The sequence below is a fragment of the Thamnophis sirtalis genome, unplaced genomic scaffold (assembly GCF_051295495.1).
Source record: "Thamnophis sirtalis isolate CommonGarterSnake01/CBP01778 unplaced genomic scaffold, rThaSir2_p1.2 scaffold_3, whole genome shotgun sequence".
NCBI classification, from domain to species: Eukaryota; Metazoa; Chordata; class Lepidosauria; order Squamata; family Natricidae; genus Thamnophis; species Thamnophis sirtalis.
In genome coordinates, this window is record NW_028261383.1 from 88,325,796 (window position 1) to 88,345,449 (window position 19,654).

The following is a 19,654-nucleotide window of genomic DNA, read 5'->3' on the forward strand; positions in this document are numbered from 1 at the left end:
TACTTATCAAGTGCTAGGCAATGGCATAAAAATGGTAAAGACTTCCGTTTCCACAGCAACAGAGGGCCTAAATACTCTTTATTGTACTTTAATGTAGCTATGATATCTGAGGGGGGAAAAAACCCACGGGACCTACATTTACAAATGTACAGTTACATCTGTAATTTTCCTCACCTCACCCTGAAAAAACCCCATAAATCAACTTGTTTGTTTCTTACACATAATGATTGGTTATTTGCCATATCGGCAGATTACAGAAGTGTTAGTCTGCCACATCTTCAGGACATGAGTTTGGGGGGAAATTGCCCAGGGAGAAGTAGATAAAAATCTAATGAGAATCTTGCTTTGAGCATTGTTATGTCCCTTGAAAGTCCCTTATATTGTGCCTTACAAGGCAATAAAGACCTTAGACTGAAGATAGATATACAGGCTATGGTTCCTCCTTGAGGTCTTTTCCTCATGAATCATCTGGCAGAGAAATGGGCAAAGTCTCTTGCAAGACTGGATTTTTTTCTCTCTCCCTGAACCAAGTTCATTGGGGCAGCCTCTGGAGGGGAGGAGATCATGAGTCAGCTATAGGTGCTCAGCAAAAGGTTGCATTTCCCTGGTTTTCACTTTCAAAGATTCCTTTTGCATGGGCTGCCTGTGAGGTGGCAATCCAAGCTGGCTGTGCTTGCTATTGAGCAAAGGCTCAGTCCTATGTGGTCAAAACTCCGAAGAATGAACTGTAGCTTCCAGTAGCAAAGGCTTGGCAGGCTTCCTGAAATTAAGGAGGTAAGTTTAGGAGGGTCCATCTGTCAGATATACCTGAGCAACAGACCACTTGCAATATTGAAAATGAAAATGGCTAATGCAACTGTAAAACAAAGTCCTGGAACTGGAGAAGAAAAGGTGGGAAAAGGCTTTCTTAAGTTGGGAGAGAAGAAACGTTGGTCCAGATGTGGAAGGATCGTCCATTAGAGTGAAAGTAGTAGTGAAGTAGGATTCTGGATGCAATTCAAAGCAGTGGTGGTTACTTTTACATCCCTGATGGTTTTTGCCCATTTCAGCAAGATGGGCATGCTCCAGTCTCATTGGTGAAGCATTGTCACTTGGAGGCTTCCAGCAAATGGACCTTCTCTCTCATGCTACCTTATTTAATGGAACAGCCCCTCTCCCATGCCGATATGGCAGCCTCAATCCCTTCAGCTTTCTGGAAGGCTGGAAAGACCCAGCTCTTCTGTAGGATCTGGGACCAGGTTGTTAATGGATGCTAGCATGGATGTGGCCATGTTGACATGTTAGTAATGAGATCTTTAGGGAACCTCAAATTAAGGATTTTTAAAAAAATGGTTTTGTATGTTTTGCTTCGTGCTTTTACCTCTGTTGGAAAATGGTAACCTCGGGCTGGAAATCTTGTTCCGAATCTTCCATATCCTTTATTTGGATGGGGAAAGTCTGAAGGAGGCATCTATATCTCCTCAAATAGAGGCGGATATTTTGTCAGAATGGGATTGCTCTCACAGAACAAACCTCTAGTTATGCAATGGCTTTTGTCTCCATTCAAATGATGCAATTAGAATTGTGCCTTTGCTCTCCCACTTCGGCATGGGAATGTGGGGCCTGAGGAGTAGGGAGTTACAAGTAAGGCATAAACAATTGTCTCCTCTCCCACTTCTAGCTTTGTGTGAGTATTCTGAATTTCTTTGATGAGGTCTGAGATTGCAGGGAATCTTATCTGGAAATGTAATTTGGAGCAGAGGTCATTGCAGGATGTTTTATTGTTACTTTTCCTTTGGCTGTTTAGGAAATTTGCTGAGGCAAAAGGAGCATTCCAGCAGTGCGCAGTCAGAGTTAAGCTTTCTAGGAGTACATAGCATGCTTAGTTTCTAGAATAAGTAATCTGTGATTCACAGCACAAAACAGTCTGCCCATAAAAACCATTTTCTATCATCCTAAATGGGGCATGGATTAGAGTTGCTCAATGAGGAGGGGGAAAGGTTTTCTGGGATTGGTCTTGCAAACTAGTTTTGAAACCAAGCTCTGGATAGCTCAGTCACAAATGACAACAAAAATATGTCCTAAAGACAGCAACAGTGGGAATTCCAAGCAACAATAATCTTTAAATGTCCAATTCAGCCTCTACTCGGTCCTGAACTGAGAGATTTTGACTGTAGAAACTTAACCTAGATTGGTTGATTGGGAATCTGTAAACTGACTTTTCTTTATGGAAAGAGAGAAACCTTGCTATGTTCAATGGCGGTATGTCTGCCAGCTTCTTGAATTTCAAAAAATTGTATAAGGAAAGTAAATATTAGCTTGTATGCATGGTAAATTGTCTGGGAAAGCAGGAACAGGGAAATCATAAAAGAGGTAAAAATTCTGTAATGAGTCATTTTGGAAATGTTACTGACAAAGGTAAGTATAGACCACAGAATCACAACATCAACCCAGATACATGTCTTCATTGAAGAGGGAAATAAATGCTAGCCTTGGATTTGTAATCCAGTTTTAAGAGAAAAATCCCTCCTTTTTTGAAGAGACACCCCCCTCCAAGTCCCTTAAACTGAATTATTGTATAGGTTGAAGCAGGGGTGAAATTCAGCAGGTTCTGTCAGGTTCTAGAGAACCGGTAGCGGAAATTCTGAATGGTTCAGAGAACCACCAAATACCACCTCTGGCTGGCCTCAAGGTGGGAATGGGGATTTTGCAGTATCCTCCCCCTGGAGTGGGTGGAAATGGAGATTTTGCAGCATCTTTCCCCTGCCATGCCCACCAAGCCACGTCCACAGAACCAGTAGTAAAAAAAAAAAAATGAATTTCACCACTGGGTTGAAGATATGGAGAAAAGAGGAATCAAGAGTGTCTGGAGTATTTTCTATGTGATGGGCTTTTTACTTTGTGGGGAAAGAGACAATTTGGAAAGGGGCTACAATAGATTTGATAGATTTATGCCCAGTATAGAAAAATGAATTTCTTCATAATATACTGGGTTTTCTCCAGAGCAATCCCCAAATGGGACAATTTTCTTATCTCCGCTTAAGCGAAAAGGACCTTAAGGGGCAAAAAGCCGTGTGAGTGTGTGAGGAGAACATAGATGAGGCGGAAGATCTGTCTTCCATCTCCCTATACTGCATAAATCCTTTTCAGTTTCTCTCCCATAACAAACAAACAAAAATGGCTTTTTAAACGTGCGGAACAGAATAACACCAAGTAATTCATATTTGAGGAATTTTCTAGATCTTAATTAAAGTCAAAAATTATCAAATGCTTTTCCAATATAATTTTCTACTTTGAATTGTTTTCCGCAGGACGTAGAGCCACTTCTGAACGAGGACACCAACCTTATGCTCCACCTTCAGCGCTTTGAGAATACGCTCAGTCTTTTCGCTGAGGAGTCTGACAAAACCCAGCTTTTCGCCCATCTGGGGCGCATGGCTCTCGAGTTTAACCGCCTGGCCTCCAAAGTGCACAAGAATGAGCAGAGGACATCCATTCTTCAGGTTCGAAGGCTGCTGGTAGATGTGCACAATTCATTTGCTTCTCTGTATTCCTGAGTTCTCATCTCATTTTTATTTTTTTTCTCCTCTCCCCTAAGTGGCCATAACAGGTACAGGCCATCTCGTAAAAATATTCCCTATGCACCCAACCATACTATACCATCCCAGCTCATCTGGTTTTATCATGCCCTTTATGGCCCTTTACCTTTTCCCCCCTCATTCTTTTATGTCTGTGACATCCTCAATACTGCTCTCTCCCATCTATCTTTTGAGAAAATGAATAAAATCCTTTTGGTCCAGTTTTATTGCTCTTAGCTTAGATTCTATTTGCCTGCGTCCCTACCATGAACTCATGCTGGGCAGAGATTTTATTGCAAACTCTGTGACTGCTCTAAATCATGTTGTCATGCGCGGTGACATTCCATTGTCCTAAAGCGGTTCCTACCATAAGAGCTGTGGTGGCTCAGTGGTTAGAATGCAGTACTGCAGGCTACTTCTGCTAACTGCCGGCTGCCAGCAGTTCAGCAGTTTGATTCCCACTGACTTTAAGGTTGACTCATCCTTCCATCCTTCCGAGGTGGGTAAAATGAGGACCCAGATTGTTGGAGGCAATATGCTGACTTTGTAAACCATGTAGAGAGGGCTGTAAAACACTGTGAGGAGGTATATAAGTCTAAGTGCTATTGCTATTGCTAAATAATCATCATTTAAAGATTCCCTGATGACAATTAGGAAGCACAAAGGTATTCCTTTGTTCATTCTTTCATTCAGTTTCCAACAAGGATGTGAAACTTTCAAGGGCTATAAGATTTGGCCTTTGTCAGTCAGGTGTTTAAAGCATAAAAAAAACCTCTTTTCCTCTACGCTACAAACTAATCAGTGAAACCTTTGGTTAAAAAGAATAATAATATTTCCTTGCCAGTGATATACACTTTCTATTAGTAAAATGGGCAGGAGCAATTGTGTCACCCCTGGAAATGAAGCTTATCCTTTTTTCTAAGAAATTCTCTTGGGGGCCGCTTTGACATGGCTTTGCTCATGTCACTTAACTTTAGCAATAACTACCAGTAGCCCATGGGGATGAAAAGAGCAAGCTAGGCCAGGCTAGAGTAAAAGTGACCGTATCCCTTTGAAGTCAATAAAAAATTTTCTCTTATTATAAAAAGGGTTCTATGTATTTGGGATGGGTAGAATTCCATTTGGGATCCTGGCAAATACAGAAATTTTCTCTTCTCAGAGATGGATTGAATCCTGATCTTTCTTTCTATCCAAGTTTTCATGATTAGAGCAAACCAATGTAGCATAAAGTGTGCACAGTTATATATACATGTATTTGCAATCATAGATTTTAGCAAAAGTCATATAAAATCACAACAGTCCATAACCATTCAGTACATTCCTTCTTTAGCATAAAGCATAAAACTTTCAATAATTATTTGGAAGAACTGCTTGAGATCTTATATTCTCACATTTTAAAATTTGATAAATATACATACATGCAGGACTTCTGTGCTATTCTTTAAAGCAGATTAACTTCATATAGAAATTGAGCTGCTTTCATGAGTAACACAGAAATGCTGTACTTTCATGAGATCTGAAGCACTTCTGGATTTCTGAAGCATAAACAATTTTAATATTCAGTGAGGGTGTCCAGTTAGGTCTGAGGAGATCTAGTACTTATCAGTTACTTGTAAATGAAATTAGATTTCTCACTGTTTCTCAGCTCCATTTTGAGCTTCTTGGGTAAGGAACTGAAAGAATCCAGTTGGATATTTGTGTCAACATCTGAAAAAAGAGGTGGTGAAATTTGTGCTTAATTCAGACTAAAGAATAGGTACCAAGAAAAAATAGTAGGCCACCTCTTGCTAGAAGCTTTTTGAAAATATTTAAACCATTCACTGTTTTCATGAGACCTAAATAAATCCATATTTTTACCCTCTACTTCTTTAGAAGCTCTGTTCTCCATGCTCTAATGTTACAGTGCAATACATGGCTACTAAAACTTCTTAGCTTCGCTGCTTCTATGAGATACTCTTCTCAAAGAGGCCATTTAATTGTAAGATAAATCAATAGACAGTTTTGTTCTCTCCAGCCTTTGGATGTTTCATTGTGTCACGGAGATGTTTTTAACTCTTTGCAATCTAGTAACTTTTCTGATTACTTGAGGTGCTTATTCCATATTCCTTTTTTATTATGTGTGTTATTCTGCTATTTTAAATTAGATGTGTAGATGCAGATTGAAAAAAGACCAGTTTGTTTGAGAAATTGTTTTTATGAAATAAAAACAATAAATGAAATATATATGTGGTGGCATAGTGAGAATGCAGTATTGCAGGCTAGTTCTGATGACTGGCAGCAGTTCGATCCTGACTGGCTGAAGGTTGACTCAGCCTTCCATCCTTCCAAGATCGGCAAAATGAGGCATTAAATTGTTGGGGGCAATACCTGTAAATCACTCACAGAATGCTATAAAGCCCTCTGGAGTGGTATTGTTGTGGCCCGCCAGTGCTGGAGGCAGAGAGGGGTCCAGAACCATATGCCTATTAACAGCTGTCTTCACAGTCAGACATCAGTGAGGCAAACAAACAGCTGGTGCCTATTCCCGGTATGCGCATGCGCAGAGTTGCCAGATGAACAGCTAAATAATAGGGGTTGACTTGGGAGTAAGGCAGTGGTGGGTTTCAAAAATGTTTAGAACCTCTTCTGTAGGTGTGGTCTGCTTTGTGGGAGTGGCTTACCAGCCATGTGACCGGGTGGGAGTGGCTTGCCGGCCATGTGACTGGGTGGAAGTGGCTTGTCAGCCATGTGAATGCGTGGGCATGACCAACTTGTAAAATGTGGTGAAACTCACTTAACAACACTCTTGCTTAGCAATCAAAATGTTGGTGCAGAAACTCTGGCATTTGAAGCACGCGAGTGTTAAAGCTGTCAAGTTACAAGACTCTTGCACTCCTAACCCTTTAGGAAAAAAAACCCCAGGGGTGTTCAAACTTGACAGCTTTAAGACTTGTGGACTTCAACTCCTAGAATTACTCCTCTTGCTCTTCATCTTGATGATGTGCAGACGGGCGGGGGGGGGGGGAGGGAGCTGGACCAGTTCTAAACGGCACTGTAGATTTGTGGAACCTCTTCTATAGGTTAGAACTGGCAGGAACCCACCCATGCCATAAGGCCACAGGTGGATGATGAATGGCCCTCCCAGAAAAAATAAAAAAGGAGCGAAAGGGGAGTGAAGTTTGCAGGAGACAATTAGTTCACTTAATTGGTTTGGGATTCTCCAAGACTCCTTGCCAGGTTTTGCAGATTCGGCCTGTCGGCTTTCCAAGCTAGATAAGGTCTGTTATTGTAAATCCTCCCTTGAAAGACTTTACTGGATGTGAATGAGCAGAATTCACAGGAAATTAATAAAAGAGGTTTTTGTCATGACAAAGAGTTGCTTCATACTCTTCGGAACCTTAGGTCAGAACAGGTATATAATAATAATACAATAATACAATAGCAGAGTTGGAAGGGACCTTGGAGGTCTTCTAGTCCAACCCCTTGCCTAGGCAGGAAACCCTATACCATTTCAGACAAATGGCTATCCAACATCTTCTTAAAACTTTCCAGTGTTGGGGCATTCACAACTTATGGAGGCAAGTTGTTCCACTGATTAATTGTTCTAACTGTCAGGAAATTTCTCCTCAGTCTAAGTTGCTTCTCTCCTTGATTAGCTTCCACCCAATGCTTCTTCTTCTACCCTCAGGTGCCTTGGAGAATAGTTTGACTCCCTCTTCTTTGTGGCAACCCTTGAGATCTTGGAACACTGCTATCATGTCTCCCCTAGTCCTTATTTTCATTAAATTAGCATACCCAATTCCTGCAACCGTTCTTCATATGTTTTAGTCTCCAGACCTCTAATCATCTTTGTTGATTTATAAGTCTAAGTGCTATTGCTATGTGTATTGCTATATGGTTCAACAAACATTCAAATGGCTCTTGACAAATATGGTACAAAGCATAGGTCGGTCTGTTTATCTATCTATCTATCTATCTATCTATCTATCTATCTATCTATCTATCTATCTATCTATCTATCTATCTATCTATCTATCTATCTATCTACCTACCTACCTACCTACCTACCTACCTACCTACCTACCTACCTACCTACCTACCTACCTACCTACCTACCTACTGTGTTTCCTCGAAAATAAGACAGGGTCTTATTTTCTTTTGCCCCATGAAATATGGCCTTGGGCTTATTATAGGAGGAGGGCTTATTGTTTTGGGGTTGCTGGACAGCCTCAGGGGTAAAGAAGCCATGTGGTGACCATGCTCACAAGCAACTGCCCGACAAACCACCTCTCCAGCCAGGCAGAGTGCCATTCACTGAACTAGGGGGTATCCCTAAGGCGCCAAGGCACGTGGCGCACTGCCCACTCCCCGGCTCCTGCGGCTTGGGATATTAGGGATACCCCCTAGGTCAGTGCATGGAGCTCTGCCCGGCTGGAGAAGGGGGTTGCACGAGCGCCTGTTCCGCCCCCAGCAAGCATGCCTCCCAGCCTCATCATGCCCCGGCCCAGCTCTCCCTGCAGAACCAGGGCATGATGAGGCTGGGAGGCATGCTTGCTGCCACCGCACTCCGAGCATAATTTCTTCTCCGGCTTCCAAAATCCAAAACCCGGCTGCCGAGTCTTCCAGCAGCAGCTCCTCTAGGAGTGCGCTGTATGGTTGTGGGCCAGCTGCCAGACAGTCTTCCGGACAAAGAATCTTCCAGACAGAGAGGCGCCTTCCCCCCTGGCTCCTGCGGTTTGGTGTCTTCGGGATACCGCTAGGTGGGTGAGCGGTGCTCTGCCTGGCTGGAGGGGGGGGGGTTGTCCAGAGGGCTTATTTTTGGGGATGGGCTTATATTTTTGCCCATGCAAAAAATGTGGCAAGGTGTTAGTTCCAGGACTGGTCGTATTTTTGGAGAAACAGGGTCTCTCTCTCTCTCTCTCTCTCTCTCTCTCTCTCTCTCTCTCTCTCTCTCTCTCTCTCTCTCTATCTCTCTATCTCTCTATCTCTATCTCTATCTCTATCTCTATCTCTTTCTTTCCTGTATCTCTTCCTCAATTTCTCTTTTTTGTTCTAACAGACATTGTGTGAACAGTTGCGGAATGAAAATGAGGAGCTGAGGACAAAGTTGGAAAGGGAACTAGAGCAAAGGAACGAGATATCTGAGAAACTAAGGTGAGTGAACATCAGGTGGGAAAGAAATAAGTTGGTGAGCAAATATAACACTGGGAAAAAGGGGGGAAAAGTCCCTTATCTTGGAGTAGATATGTCAGTACTACTACACATGTTGATTCTAGTATCAACTTTATTCTTTTATCTACTTTAATCTTCCACTTTAATCTACCTGAATAGGAAGGAGCAGCAGTGTGGCCAGTACTCTATAGAAAAAGTTACAATGGTGGGAAGCCCCAGAGAATTCTAAGGGAATTTCCATATATATATATATACTATATATCTATAGTATTCGGGTCTTTTCCCATGTAAGATTGAGATTGTCTTGGCAACGTTTCGGTGAGGTCTCACTCACTCTGGCCACACGAGAAAGAAAAACTGGACATCTGTCTCACATATCTCAACAGCCTACACCCCAAAATACAATTCACTATGGAAATAGAAGCAAACAAATAACTTCCCTTTCTGGGTGTCCTAATCTACAAAAAAAACCAATGGCTCTCTAGGACACACCATCTACCAGAAAAAAAACACACATCAACCGCTACTTAAACGCACAATCCCATTACTACCCTGCACAGATCAACTGTAGCCAAGACCCTGATCTCCAGAACCAAATGCCTAGCCGACAAAGACCACCTGAAAACTGAATTATGCACTCTCACAAATGTATTAATCTCCAATGGATTCCAAAGAAAAACAATTACCAGCCTAATCCAAAGGGAGACTCCCCCCAAAAACCGAGACACAGAACAGGACAGCGGTATCGCCCTCCTCCCTTACATCAAAGACACCACAGATAAAATCAGCAAAATTCTCCACAAACACAATATCAAGACAGCCTTCAACACTGACCAAAAAATAGCCAACATTTTAAGAAATCCCAAAGACAAAATCCAGCTAGAAAACTAAGGAGTCTATGAAATACCCTGCAAAATCTGCCCTGCAACATACATAGGACAAACGAATAGGATAATAAATGCACACATCGCAGAACACAAGAACACAGTAAGAAAAAAAGAAAAAACTTCCTCCCTTTCCCAGCACCTTAAAGCTATAGGACATGAAATTAATTTTGAAGGAACCAGGTTAATCTCCAAAACTGAACACTTCAACAAGAGAATAATTATGGAAGCTATCGAAATAGAGAAACATCCCCACAACATGAATAAACGTGGCGATACCTCCTGCCTACTAGACATCTGGAAACCAGCCCTACTCAACAAACACCCAGGCCGTTACAACATGAAACAACAACGGACACACAGCCAGCACCAATCAGCACCAATCTACCAATCATGATACAACCACATGACCAATCATTCCACTTACTGAAACAAAGCCCGCACTCCACACACACACACCAAGATTTATAGAAAGACGGCAGCTCTGACCACACTTTAAGCCCAAAACCCAGCCTGAACATGGCGAGTAAAACCTCGCCGAAATGTTGCCAAGACAATCTCAATCTTACACAGGAAAAGACCCGAATACAACAAGACCAGCATGATAGCGGCTCACTTGTTCTCCCTGACCAAAAAGAAATGGTTCTAAAGATTCTAATTATAGAAACAGAGGCACAGGGTTTATTTTCACAGTTGTGAATATACTTGAGAATTACTACAAGAGCTTGATCCAGAGTATCATGAACCTTCCTTACTTTTGATGGAAACTATATGGAAACATTGTATAATTTGGTTTTAGTCACACAGATATCATTTGTATCCTACTGGTTTCAACTAGTAAAAATGAAGCTTTTCTGAATACCCTACCTTCAATACCATGATTATTCCAGGCCAAACCTTATCTTTTAGCTAGAAACGTGGGCTAACAATTGGATTTTCTTTTTAAAAAGCTATGTGTTAAATTCTCCATTAGATGGTGCCCTTGGTACCCAGTGCTGATATGAATTCTACACTCCCTGAGCAACCTATGTTCTAGGATTGTTAGATGGATGGATGGATGGATGGATGGATGGATGGATGGATGGATAGAACCAAACCAACATTCTTAGAGTAAACGTAGCCTTAAATTCACAATATGGCATGCATATATGTTGAGTTACATATCTTATTTCATTTTCATTCTTCCTTAAATTTATATTCTGCCTTTCCAGCAGTAGCTTAAAATAGCATATACATAAGAACATTTCTGGAATTGTTTTTATAATAAAAATTGAAGGAGTCTTGTTTTATTCTTTAGGCAGTAATAGAGCTCTTATAGACTAATGCAATAAGAATTGTGCTTTAAGTTACTTTGAGACAAGGAAGGACAAAAGCAAGCAGAGATTTCCTATTGAAAAACCAAGCCCATTAATTCTGTACTAATTTAGACTAGTAATTTCCCTGCAGTTGAAAATAAATATATTTGGTTGTTTAGCTAACAGAGAAAAATGACGTAGGTGCAGCTCTCTATTTGACCTACCTATAGGGTTGCATGGACATACAGAAGGAGAGAAGAATTAGATAGCGTCTCAACAATAAAAGCAAGCAAAGGTCACAATGAAATATTTAAAAAATAAAAATTTGACATTTTTAATAGTGCCTATTGAGCTCTATTAAAGCGCAGTTGATATCAAATGTAAATATTGGTTGACTATGAGTATTTGTGCACATACATAGATAGTATGTATGCCAGGGGTGGGTTTCTCGCCCTGTTCCAACCAGTTCGGTTGGAACGGGGCCAGCGGCGTCCTCATGCACGCGCGCGGTGCACGCATGCATACTAGCGAATGTGCAATGCTCCAGCTGCTCCTGGAGGATCACGCATGCGCTGTATGCGTCCTGCGCATGCGTGGAAGTGCAGAACTCGTCAAAACCGGGTAAGGAGCGCGGGCAGGCGGATGGCCCTTCGCTGTTCCCGGAAGTTAGTTACTTCCGGGTTCGCTGACCAACCGGTTCGCAGGGACCACCGCGAACCGGTTGAAACCCACCCCTGATGTATGCTAATCCTTTTGTTGACTATCAAATCTCATATCTTTCATAAGTGTCTTTCAAAGGTTGAATTCCTCCTGTTTAATAAGATTGAACTCTGTCACTACCATTTAATTGCTGAAGGAGGAGCCAAATCACAACATTCCATTTAAAAATAATTTCTGTAATATAATTATAGCATTTCCCCCACTGATGTTATACTGAAGCATGGTAATTCCTTGTAGATATTTTGAGCATGTCTTTGGCAATGCAAAATAGAAATCTAATAAATAGGATGGTGCTATTTTGAGGAGCTGTTCCATAGCAAACAATAGCACTTAGACTTCTATACCACTTCACAGTGCTTTTACAGTCCTTTCTAAGCAGTTTACAGAGTCAGCATATTGCCCCCAACAATCTGGGTCCTCGTTTTACCCACCTCGGAAGGCTGGAAGGCTTAGTCAGTCTTGAGCCTGGTGAGATTCAAACTACCAAATTGCAGTCAGTAGCAGTCAGCAGAAAAAGCTGCATTCTTAACCACTTAACCTCGGCTCTTGATACGGGGGAAAAAAATAAGTACATATCATCATAGTGATGTAAGAAAATAGGGCTAGATCAGACTAAAGGATTATCTCCTCCAGCATTCTGTGTCCTCTAAATTAAGGATCCCCAACCCTTGGTCCGTTGACTGGCACTGGCAGGCCCCAACCATGCAAAGCAGGCAGTATACAAACCCATGCCTCCTCCAGGCCACAGAAAAATGTGTTTCCACAGTACTGGTTACTGGTGCCCAAAAGATTGTAGGCCACTACTCTAAATATTGCATGTCAAAAACTCATCAGCAGGAAGTGAAGAATATATTCCTCTCCTACTCAAAATTTTACAATGAATAGCATTTGGAGGCAGGTTGCATGTGAATGTTAGCGGACACTCAGTGTAGTTATCATTATCCTCGGTGAGATGAGGATATTTTTGGTCCATGAGCTTTAAGTAAATCTTATTTTGAATGATGACTACTGTGACAGCTGCCTTTACATGCTTAAAATGCTTTCCTTAAAATGTAATACTGTGTTTGTTAATGATAATGATGTCTTTCTAATGTAGGAGTGAGAATCTGGAACTCAGAAAAATGGTGATGACGGGAAGTAAGGAAAGCGTGAAAGCAGAAAATATAGAATATGCCAGCCAGCAACAGGTAAGAAAAATTTAGCCTAGATTGAATCACATACCCTGTGCTGATAAAAGTTAGCCTCAAATTGCTTGAAGTTATCTCTCAGTAATGTGAGCCTAGCTATATCTGAAAGTCAGCTTTACAGTAAAAGGGATAGATTTTTTAAAAAATTAAAGGTAACGTGTATTTAAAACTAAAGGATGAATATAATCTTAGCTTAAATATCAAATAATCATATTTTTTCATCTTTTGACGCAATGCTGCAAGGGTGTGTGATTTAACTATAGCATTTATTTGGAATGTAGCATCTTTAATTTTAAGAAAAAAAATGCATAACATGTATTTTACTAAATGCATATGGAGACAGATTCAGGATCAACATCCAGTGGTTTACAATAAATAACAGATAACAAAATCAAAATAAAAGAATAATATCTTAAATTATAAAAAGGCTACCAGTCTCGCCCATCATTTCCTGCAATGAATCTCTAATAGGGAGGAATCTTTTATGCTCAATAATTCCTGCTTTCAGAAATAGAAGATTTAAGGGTATTTATGAGAGAAACAGTCAAATGGCAACTTCTCTTATGAGGTCACTGGTATTTTTAACCATCTCAGCTCTGCCATGTGCAGGATGTTGGGGGAAAGGTGGAACTGAGATGCACGGTACCTTAGATTGTAGATTTTGGAAAAAGAAGCGTAGATCCAACTTCTGAATATTGAGCTGGCGGCTTTGGATGATTTCTCAAGGTCTGATATGTATCTGCCTTTTAGAAGGGAGCCACAGAGGAGCAAGCAGCAGGGAAGAGCTTGGTGGGAGCAAGTGAGAAGAAAGTGAAGATACTCGAACATCAACGCAATGAGGTAAGCCAAATACAAGGTGTTTTTTTCCCCCTTAGAATTATAAAGAGTGTATATCAGGTGATAACTGCTACTAGATAAACAGTAGAGGTTATTTACCTTCTACTCCAGAACTATTCTAAATGATTCTCCGGATTCCCAACCTGTCATCTTACTTGCTGTTCTTGCTTGTTTATTTATTACATTCCTAATCCAATGATGGCTAACCTTTTTGGTGCCAAGTGCCAAAAGTGTGCATGCATACATCCATAATGCAATGCGCACATGAGCCCTGCCTGTGCCCTGCCCTCGCACATGCACGTGTGATCCCCTGCATGCACCCCGCCCATGCATTTGCGCACAACCCATATACACGCACCCCACCGCCCCATGTACATAAGGACGCGTCTCCTGCATGCGCCCCCCATGCGCAGCAGAGACCCAAAAATCAGCTGGATGGCAGGAGGCGCACGCACATGCGGGGAGGAACTGAGCAAGGGCGACGGCTCACATGTCCGGAGAGAGGACTCTGCGGGCACGCGTGCCATAGGTTTGCCATCATAGTCCTAATCTAACCATCACCAGAGCTCTTCCTAAATGTGTCCTCTAAAGTATGCCCTCTGCTTTATGTAATCCCTCTTCCTGTCCAGGAAAGCCTTGGAATAGTGATAACTAGCAAGTTTAGCAGTAAGGGTGATACCTGAATGACTCCATGCAGAATATAGGGCTACTGATTTAAAAAATAAATAAAAAGAAAGTTATGTTTCAGCCTTGTGACTGCTTGCGTCAGAGGAGGAAGGCTGTAAGGGGATATGTCCAAAATAACTTGATGCCTTTTCTCTCTCTCTAGCTATTGGAGGTGAATAAACAATGGGACCACCATTTCCGGTCCATGAAGCAGCAGTATGAGCAGAAGGTAATGACAAAGCTCCCAGGCAGCTCTGTCTGAGGTGTTTTTGATAGCACAACACAAGATGAGTGTGGCCTTGTTCTTATCCAAATGAAGGAATACACAGGAATGCTAGTTGAGTCATAAGTTGAGTCAACAGTGCTAACTGTTTGAAATCTGCTTTAAGATACTTTTCTTTTATTGGCCTGGGAAGATATAAACACTTCTGGGGATTTAAAGAAGAGAAAAGAATATTACACTTATCAGAGCTGCTAACTATAGACTTAGAAAATATAAATCCAATAATACAGGTATGCAGTTTTGTGCTTTTAAAAAAAAAAGTATGTTTATTTTTATAATAAACAATAATATAGACAGAACACGGTATTGCAGGTAGTCCTAACAACAGTTCATTTAGGGACAGTTCCAAGTTACAGTGTCGCTGAAAATAGTGACTTATGACAATTTTTCAGAGTTACGACTCTGTAGCATCCCCAGGATATGCAATCAAAATTCAGATGCTTGGCTACTGGTTCTTCCCTTTGACCGTTGCTGTGTCCCAAGGCCATATGATTATCTCTTGCAACATTTTGACAAGTAAAGTCAATGGGGAAGACAGTTTCACTTAACATTTTACTAACTTAACAACTGCAGTGATTCACTTAACAACTATGGCAAGAATGGTCATCAAATGGGGTAAAACTCATTTAACAAATGTCTCAAGTAAAAACAGACATTTTGAAGTTCAGTTGTGGCCGTAGGTTGAGGACCACTTACATTGTAAAATATGTCATAGGATCTCTGCCAAATTTTATGCACTTATTCCCCAAATTGCACATTAAATACAGGAATGATTTAAAATTATACACACAGACATACAAACACATACACACAGACACATATATGTATGTATGTATGTACCATGTACATGGTTTTGTCCTTTGGGTAATGTAGCCTTTAAATTGGTTTTAAAATGCATGATGGTGTTTTTCATTTTTAAAAATTTCCATCCCGACAGATAACAGAGTTACGACAGAAATTTGCTGACTCCCAAAAGGCGCTAGCCGAGTTGGAGGCAGAGCGGGAGCAGAAACAGAGGGATTTTGACCGCAAGCTTCTCTTGGCAAAATCCAAAATTGAAGAAGAAGAGGTATAGTCCAAAATCCCACTTGGAACACATTTGCGTTTCTTCCTAAAACAGTAACGTTTGCATTGGATTTAAATCTAAATGGGTTGACAGACAGGTAGCATTAAAAGCATGTTTCTTTTACACCTGCCTTCAGTTCCTCTGTATTAACTCACTATGAGAATGTGTCTCCAATCCTTAAAAATACCAAGATGCAAATAACAAAGCTGACATTCAGAAAAGATTATTGGTAGTAGAAAGTGGTGACAGAATCAGTCATTTCTATATCTTCTACAGGTAGTCCTCAACTTACAACCATTTGTTTAGTGATTGTTTAGTGACTAAAGTTACAACAGCAATGAAAACATCGGCTTTTGATTCTTTTTCACACTTACAACCATTGCAGCACCCATGCGGGCACGTAATCAAAATTCAGACACTTGACAACTAGCATTTAATTATGACCCGTTGCGGTGACACCTTTTGCGACCTTCTGACAAGCAAAGTCAATGGAGAAGCCAGAGTCACTTAAGAACTGTGTTACCTAATTAACACCTGCAGTGATTCACTTAATAACCATGGCAAGAAAGGTTGTAAAATGGAGCAAAACTCACTTATCAAATGTCTCCCTTAGCAGCGGAAATGTTGGGCTTGCTTGTGGTCGTAAGTTGAGGACTACCTAAATAGATCTCAGTTCATTAGGCCTTGTAGAGATGAGCAACATATAAAGTACTGCAAAGGCCTGCCCTCTGGTGGCCAAAAGAGGCTGTTGCAGCTCAAATTCTACAGTGCTGTAGTAACTACCAAAAATTTAAAAAAAAAAATCCATGGGGAACTCTTACTTTTAGATTCAATTTTTCTCTTTGTATTTTCTGGAAGGTGCTTTACTCTCTTGGGACCTTTTCTCTTTCTTTCCATCAGTCTTCATATTGCTATGTGTGGTGCAGGACACAAATGAGACACCGAGTACCCCCCCTTTTTTTTTAGTAGATAGGAGTTTTTCTATGGGGGGGAGATATTTGAGAATGACAGTTATGACCCCCAGTTGCATTTGACAGGTATTGAAGCTTCAAGGGCTTTTTGGTATAAACTGACATGCTCGTGAAGGCAGACCCTGTCCTTAATCCCCTCACGTTTCTTCTGAAGTGGCTTTCAGGCAGGAGAGGTGGTTCATTGTTCCACACCTGATGGGAATGGGAGGGAAATCTCTTTCTCCTTTTGTACATCTTCCTCTCCCTCCCTTCCACTCCATTCAAGGCAGAAAAAGAGAGACTCAGTGGGGAGGTGAAGGAGCTCAAGCACAAGGTGAAGTTTCTTCAGGATCAGTTGGCGCCAGTCACAAGGCAAAGAGAGTACCAGGAGAAGGAGATTCTCCGACTAAATAAGGTGGGTAGACCTTATTAAAGAATTTAGAGGATTTGTACCTGGTTTCTCTTCTGCTTTTTTTTTTTAAGCTGTGTGAATCTTTTCCCTGCAGTTGATGGTCTTTCCAAGGCAGTAGAATGATGCTATATCTCTTGCCATTGCTGCAAATAACACATGTTATGCCAGGGAGAGGTTTCTGACAGTCCCTTTGTTTTTCCTCAGGCCCTAGAAGAGATTCTGAACTTCCAAGCACCTCCTCATTCCCCCTCAGCCTTGAAAAACCCTACTGATCCTAGCTTAGGTCTCCGGCACCAGGAAGTGGTGACCCAGAACGAGCTTCTGAAACAGCAAGTAAGCATCCAAAGTCTGTGATTGACTCAAATGTAGTGATTCCCTTAACAGTGGCAAAAGAGATCATAAAATCAGATGCGACTCATTTAAGAACTGTCCTGCTTAGCAATAGAAATTGTGGTTCCAGTTGTGGTTTTAAGCCAAGGACTATCTGTATTAATACTGTACTAGTTTCACTGGTGGATCGCATTAATTGACTATTAGTATCAGAAATAATATTGTTAATTGCTTTAAGTGGCATTTTGAAAAGTTGTGTGTGTTGTATCAGTTGGAAAGTATGTTGAAAATGTTTTATCTTTAAAGATAATTTTAAAAAAAGTAACAACAGGCAGTTATTATTGTATTCACAACATTAGTTTTTTTTTCCCCCTTCCCTTTCCCCTTTCCCTTTTCCCCCCCCCTTCGCCTTCATCCTCTCCTCTCCTCTCCAAAAAAGAATATTGGGAAAATAGGCTAAAAATGGATTAAACCAGAACGGAAAGTATTTTGTGAATTTAGGAGGAAATTTCCTTTGTCAGATGACCATATGCTTTACAAAACTTATGGCAGTGGTTTTGAATTCAGGCTTCTGCATTTTGTGTTTTCCTGAAATATGTAGAACATGTAAATTTGGGGGTGTAAGTGTCTGATTCTAGGATTTAAGTCCCTCTCTTTCTGCCAGGTGAAGATTTTTGAGGAGGATTTCCAGCGGGAGCGGAGTGACAGGGAAAGAATGAATGAAGAAAAAGAGGAGCTGAAGAAGCAGCTAGAAAAACTTCAGAAACAGCTGACCCTGACTAATAATCAGGTAGGAAACCAAAATAATAATCCTGCGTTTGAAAAATCTGGTGATCTAAATTTAATCTCTTCCATGGAATCCCTTGAAGATGGCTTCTATGGGAGAGATGAAATCTAGATCATTGGCCCTGATTCATGCAAAACTCCACTCTGTTGGGTAATCTAAAGTAAATACTTTTTGTTATTGTGATATGCTTACCAGAATTTCCAGAAAACTGAGATACAGCCTTCTGAGCAATTACCAGTTGCTTCTGGTGTCTTCCCCTATTTCTTGGTCCTTTCAAGCATTCTCCCCTTCCCTCTTTATATTTTCTCTTGCTCCCCATTCCCCTCCTAATCCTAGCCACAATAGGTTCATGGATAGGCTTGTCCACCCAAATCTTCTCTCAATCTCCTTCTCCTGTGTAATATCTGCTCTCTTAAATGAATGCATCTCATGAGTTATTGTTTGATTATGTAGTTCTCCTCTGCCACTTGTTTTATTCTTAAAGAAATTGAAAAAAAATGCACTAAAGGGCATACTCGGGCAGCTTTTTAAAAAGAGGTTTTAAATGGAACTTGAAAAGGCAGGTCAGTAAGTAGAGTTAAAAGGTGTTTAAATACTTGCTTTGTAAATCACTCGAACCCATAAGAATTTGTAGTTACTTATTAGAGAAAATTATTCTTTTGGTCAGTGCAATTTTTGTCAGGACAGTTTCATGTGTACTTGTACTAGTCTTGTCTCTTGTGTTACCATCCAATTTCATTTGCTCCCTATGAAAATATTCTCCCTCTCTTCCAAGAGGTATAGAATAAAAATAACTTGTTACTGAGTTAATGGTCCACAATGGGCACCCAGAATCTAGTTTGGCTAAACTGCAGATTTGAGCAGAATACTTCTATTGGTTTGCTTGTTCTGAGTTCTAGAATGCAATGCTCATGGAAGCCTATATTCTTTTTCCCCCTCCTCTTTCTCACAACAGCTGCGAATCGTTAAAGAGGACTGCCATAAGGAGAAGGAAGAAAAGGATAAGTTTAAGAAACTGCTTAAACAGCACAAACAGGTATGGGATACTGTACTATGGAAATGCAAACGCCAGCTGGCTTAATATTATGGCTTCCCAATACTGAATATATGTCATAGTCGCTTGACATGGTCTATCAATTCTTCATACTGCATTATAATAAAATCATATCTAAAGTCAGGCTGGACTGATCTAAAGACACCTTCCCTAACTTGTGCACTGCTCAGAAATGTGGACCTCCATTTTCAGAATAGTCCAGTTACTCTGGCCATTCCTAAAATTCTAGGAATTGAAGTCCAATACATTTGGAGACTGTCCTGTTTTAAGAATTTATTGAATTTTGTTTTATATAGTAAGATGGTGCAATTTAAATTATAACCAAGATCAGGCCTAATTTGTTTTGTTTTTCTTTCTTGTCTTGGTCTTATGGCAGTGAGAGAGTACTCTTCCCCCCATCTCTCATTATCTCTGTGTCTGTCGGTCTATCATCTGTCAATAGAAGGGTGTGCATGTTTATATGCTGCCTATTCTA

General features: G+C 40.8%; 1 protein-coding gene across 5 annotated transcripts in view; it reads left to right on the forward strand.

Moving 5' to 3' along the window:
* The window catches only part of TNIP1 (TNFAIP3 interacting protein 1), a 69,669-nt gene that overhangs the window by 45,938 nt on the left and 4,077 nt on the right, over positions 1–19,654 (forward strand). For 2 of the 5 annotated variants that reach the window (XM_087709433.1, XM_087709434.1), the window contains exons 6-15: positions 3,291–3,497; positions 8,596–8,690; positions 12,704–12,794; positions 13,545–13,634; positions 14,461–14,526; positions 15,518–15,649; positions 16,883–17,011; positions 17,213–17,341; positions 18,003–18,128; positions 19,081–19,161. In XM_087709433.1, the coding sequence (XP_087565559.1) occupies positions 3,291–3,497; positions 8,596–8,690; positions 12,704–12,794; positions 13,545–13,634; positions 14,461–14,526; positions 15,518–15,649; positions 16,883–17,011; positions 17,213–17,341; positions 18,003–18,128; positions 19,081–19,161 (1,146 nt within the window). The remainder of the gene's footprint in view (positions 1–3,290; positions 3,498–8,595; positions 8,691–12,703; positions 12,795–13,544; positions 13,635–14,460; positions 14,527–15,517; positions 15,650–16,882; positions 17,012–17,212; positions 17,342–18,002; positions 18,129–19,080; positions 19,162–19,654) is intronic. The other 3 variants (XM_087709435.1, XM_087709437.1, XM_087709436.1) reach the window with 2 other exon arrangements.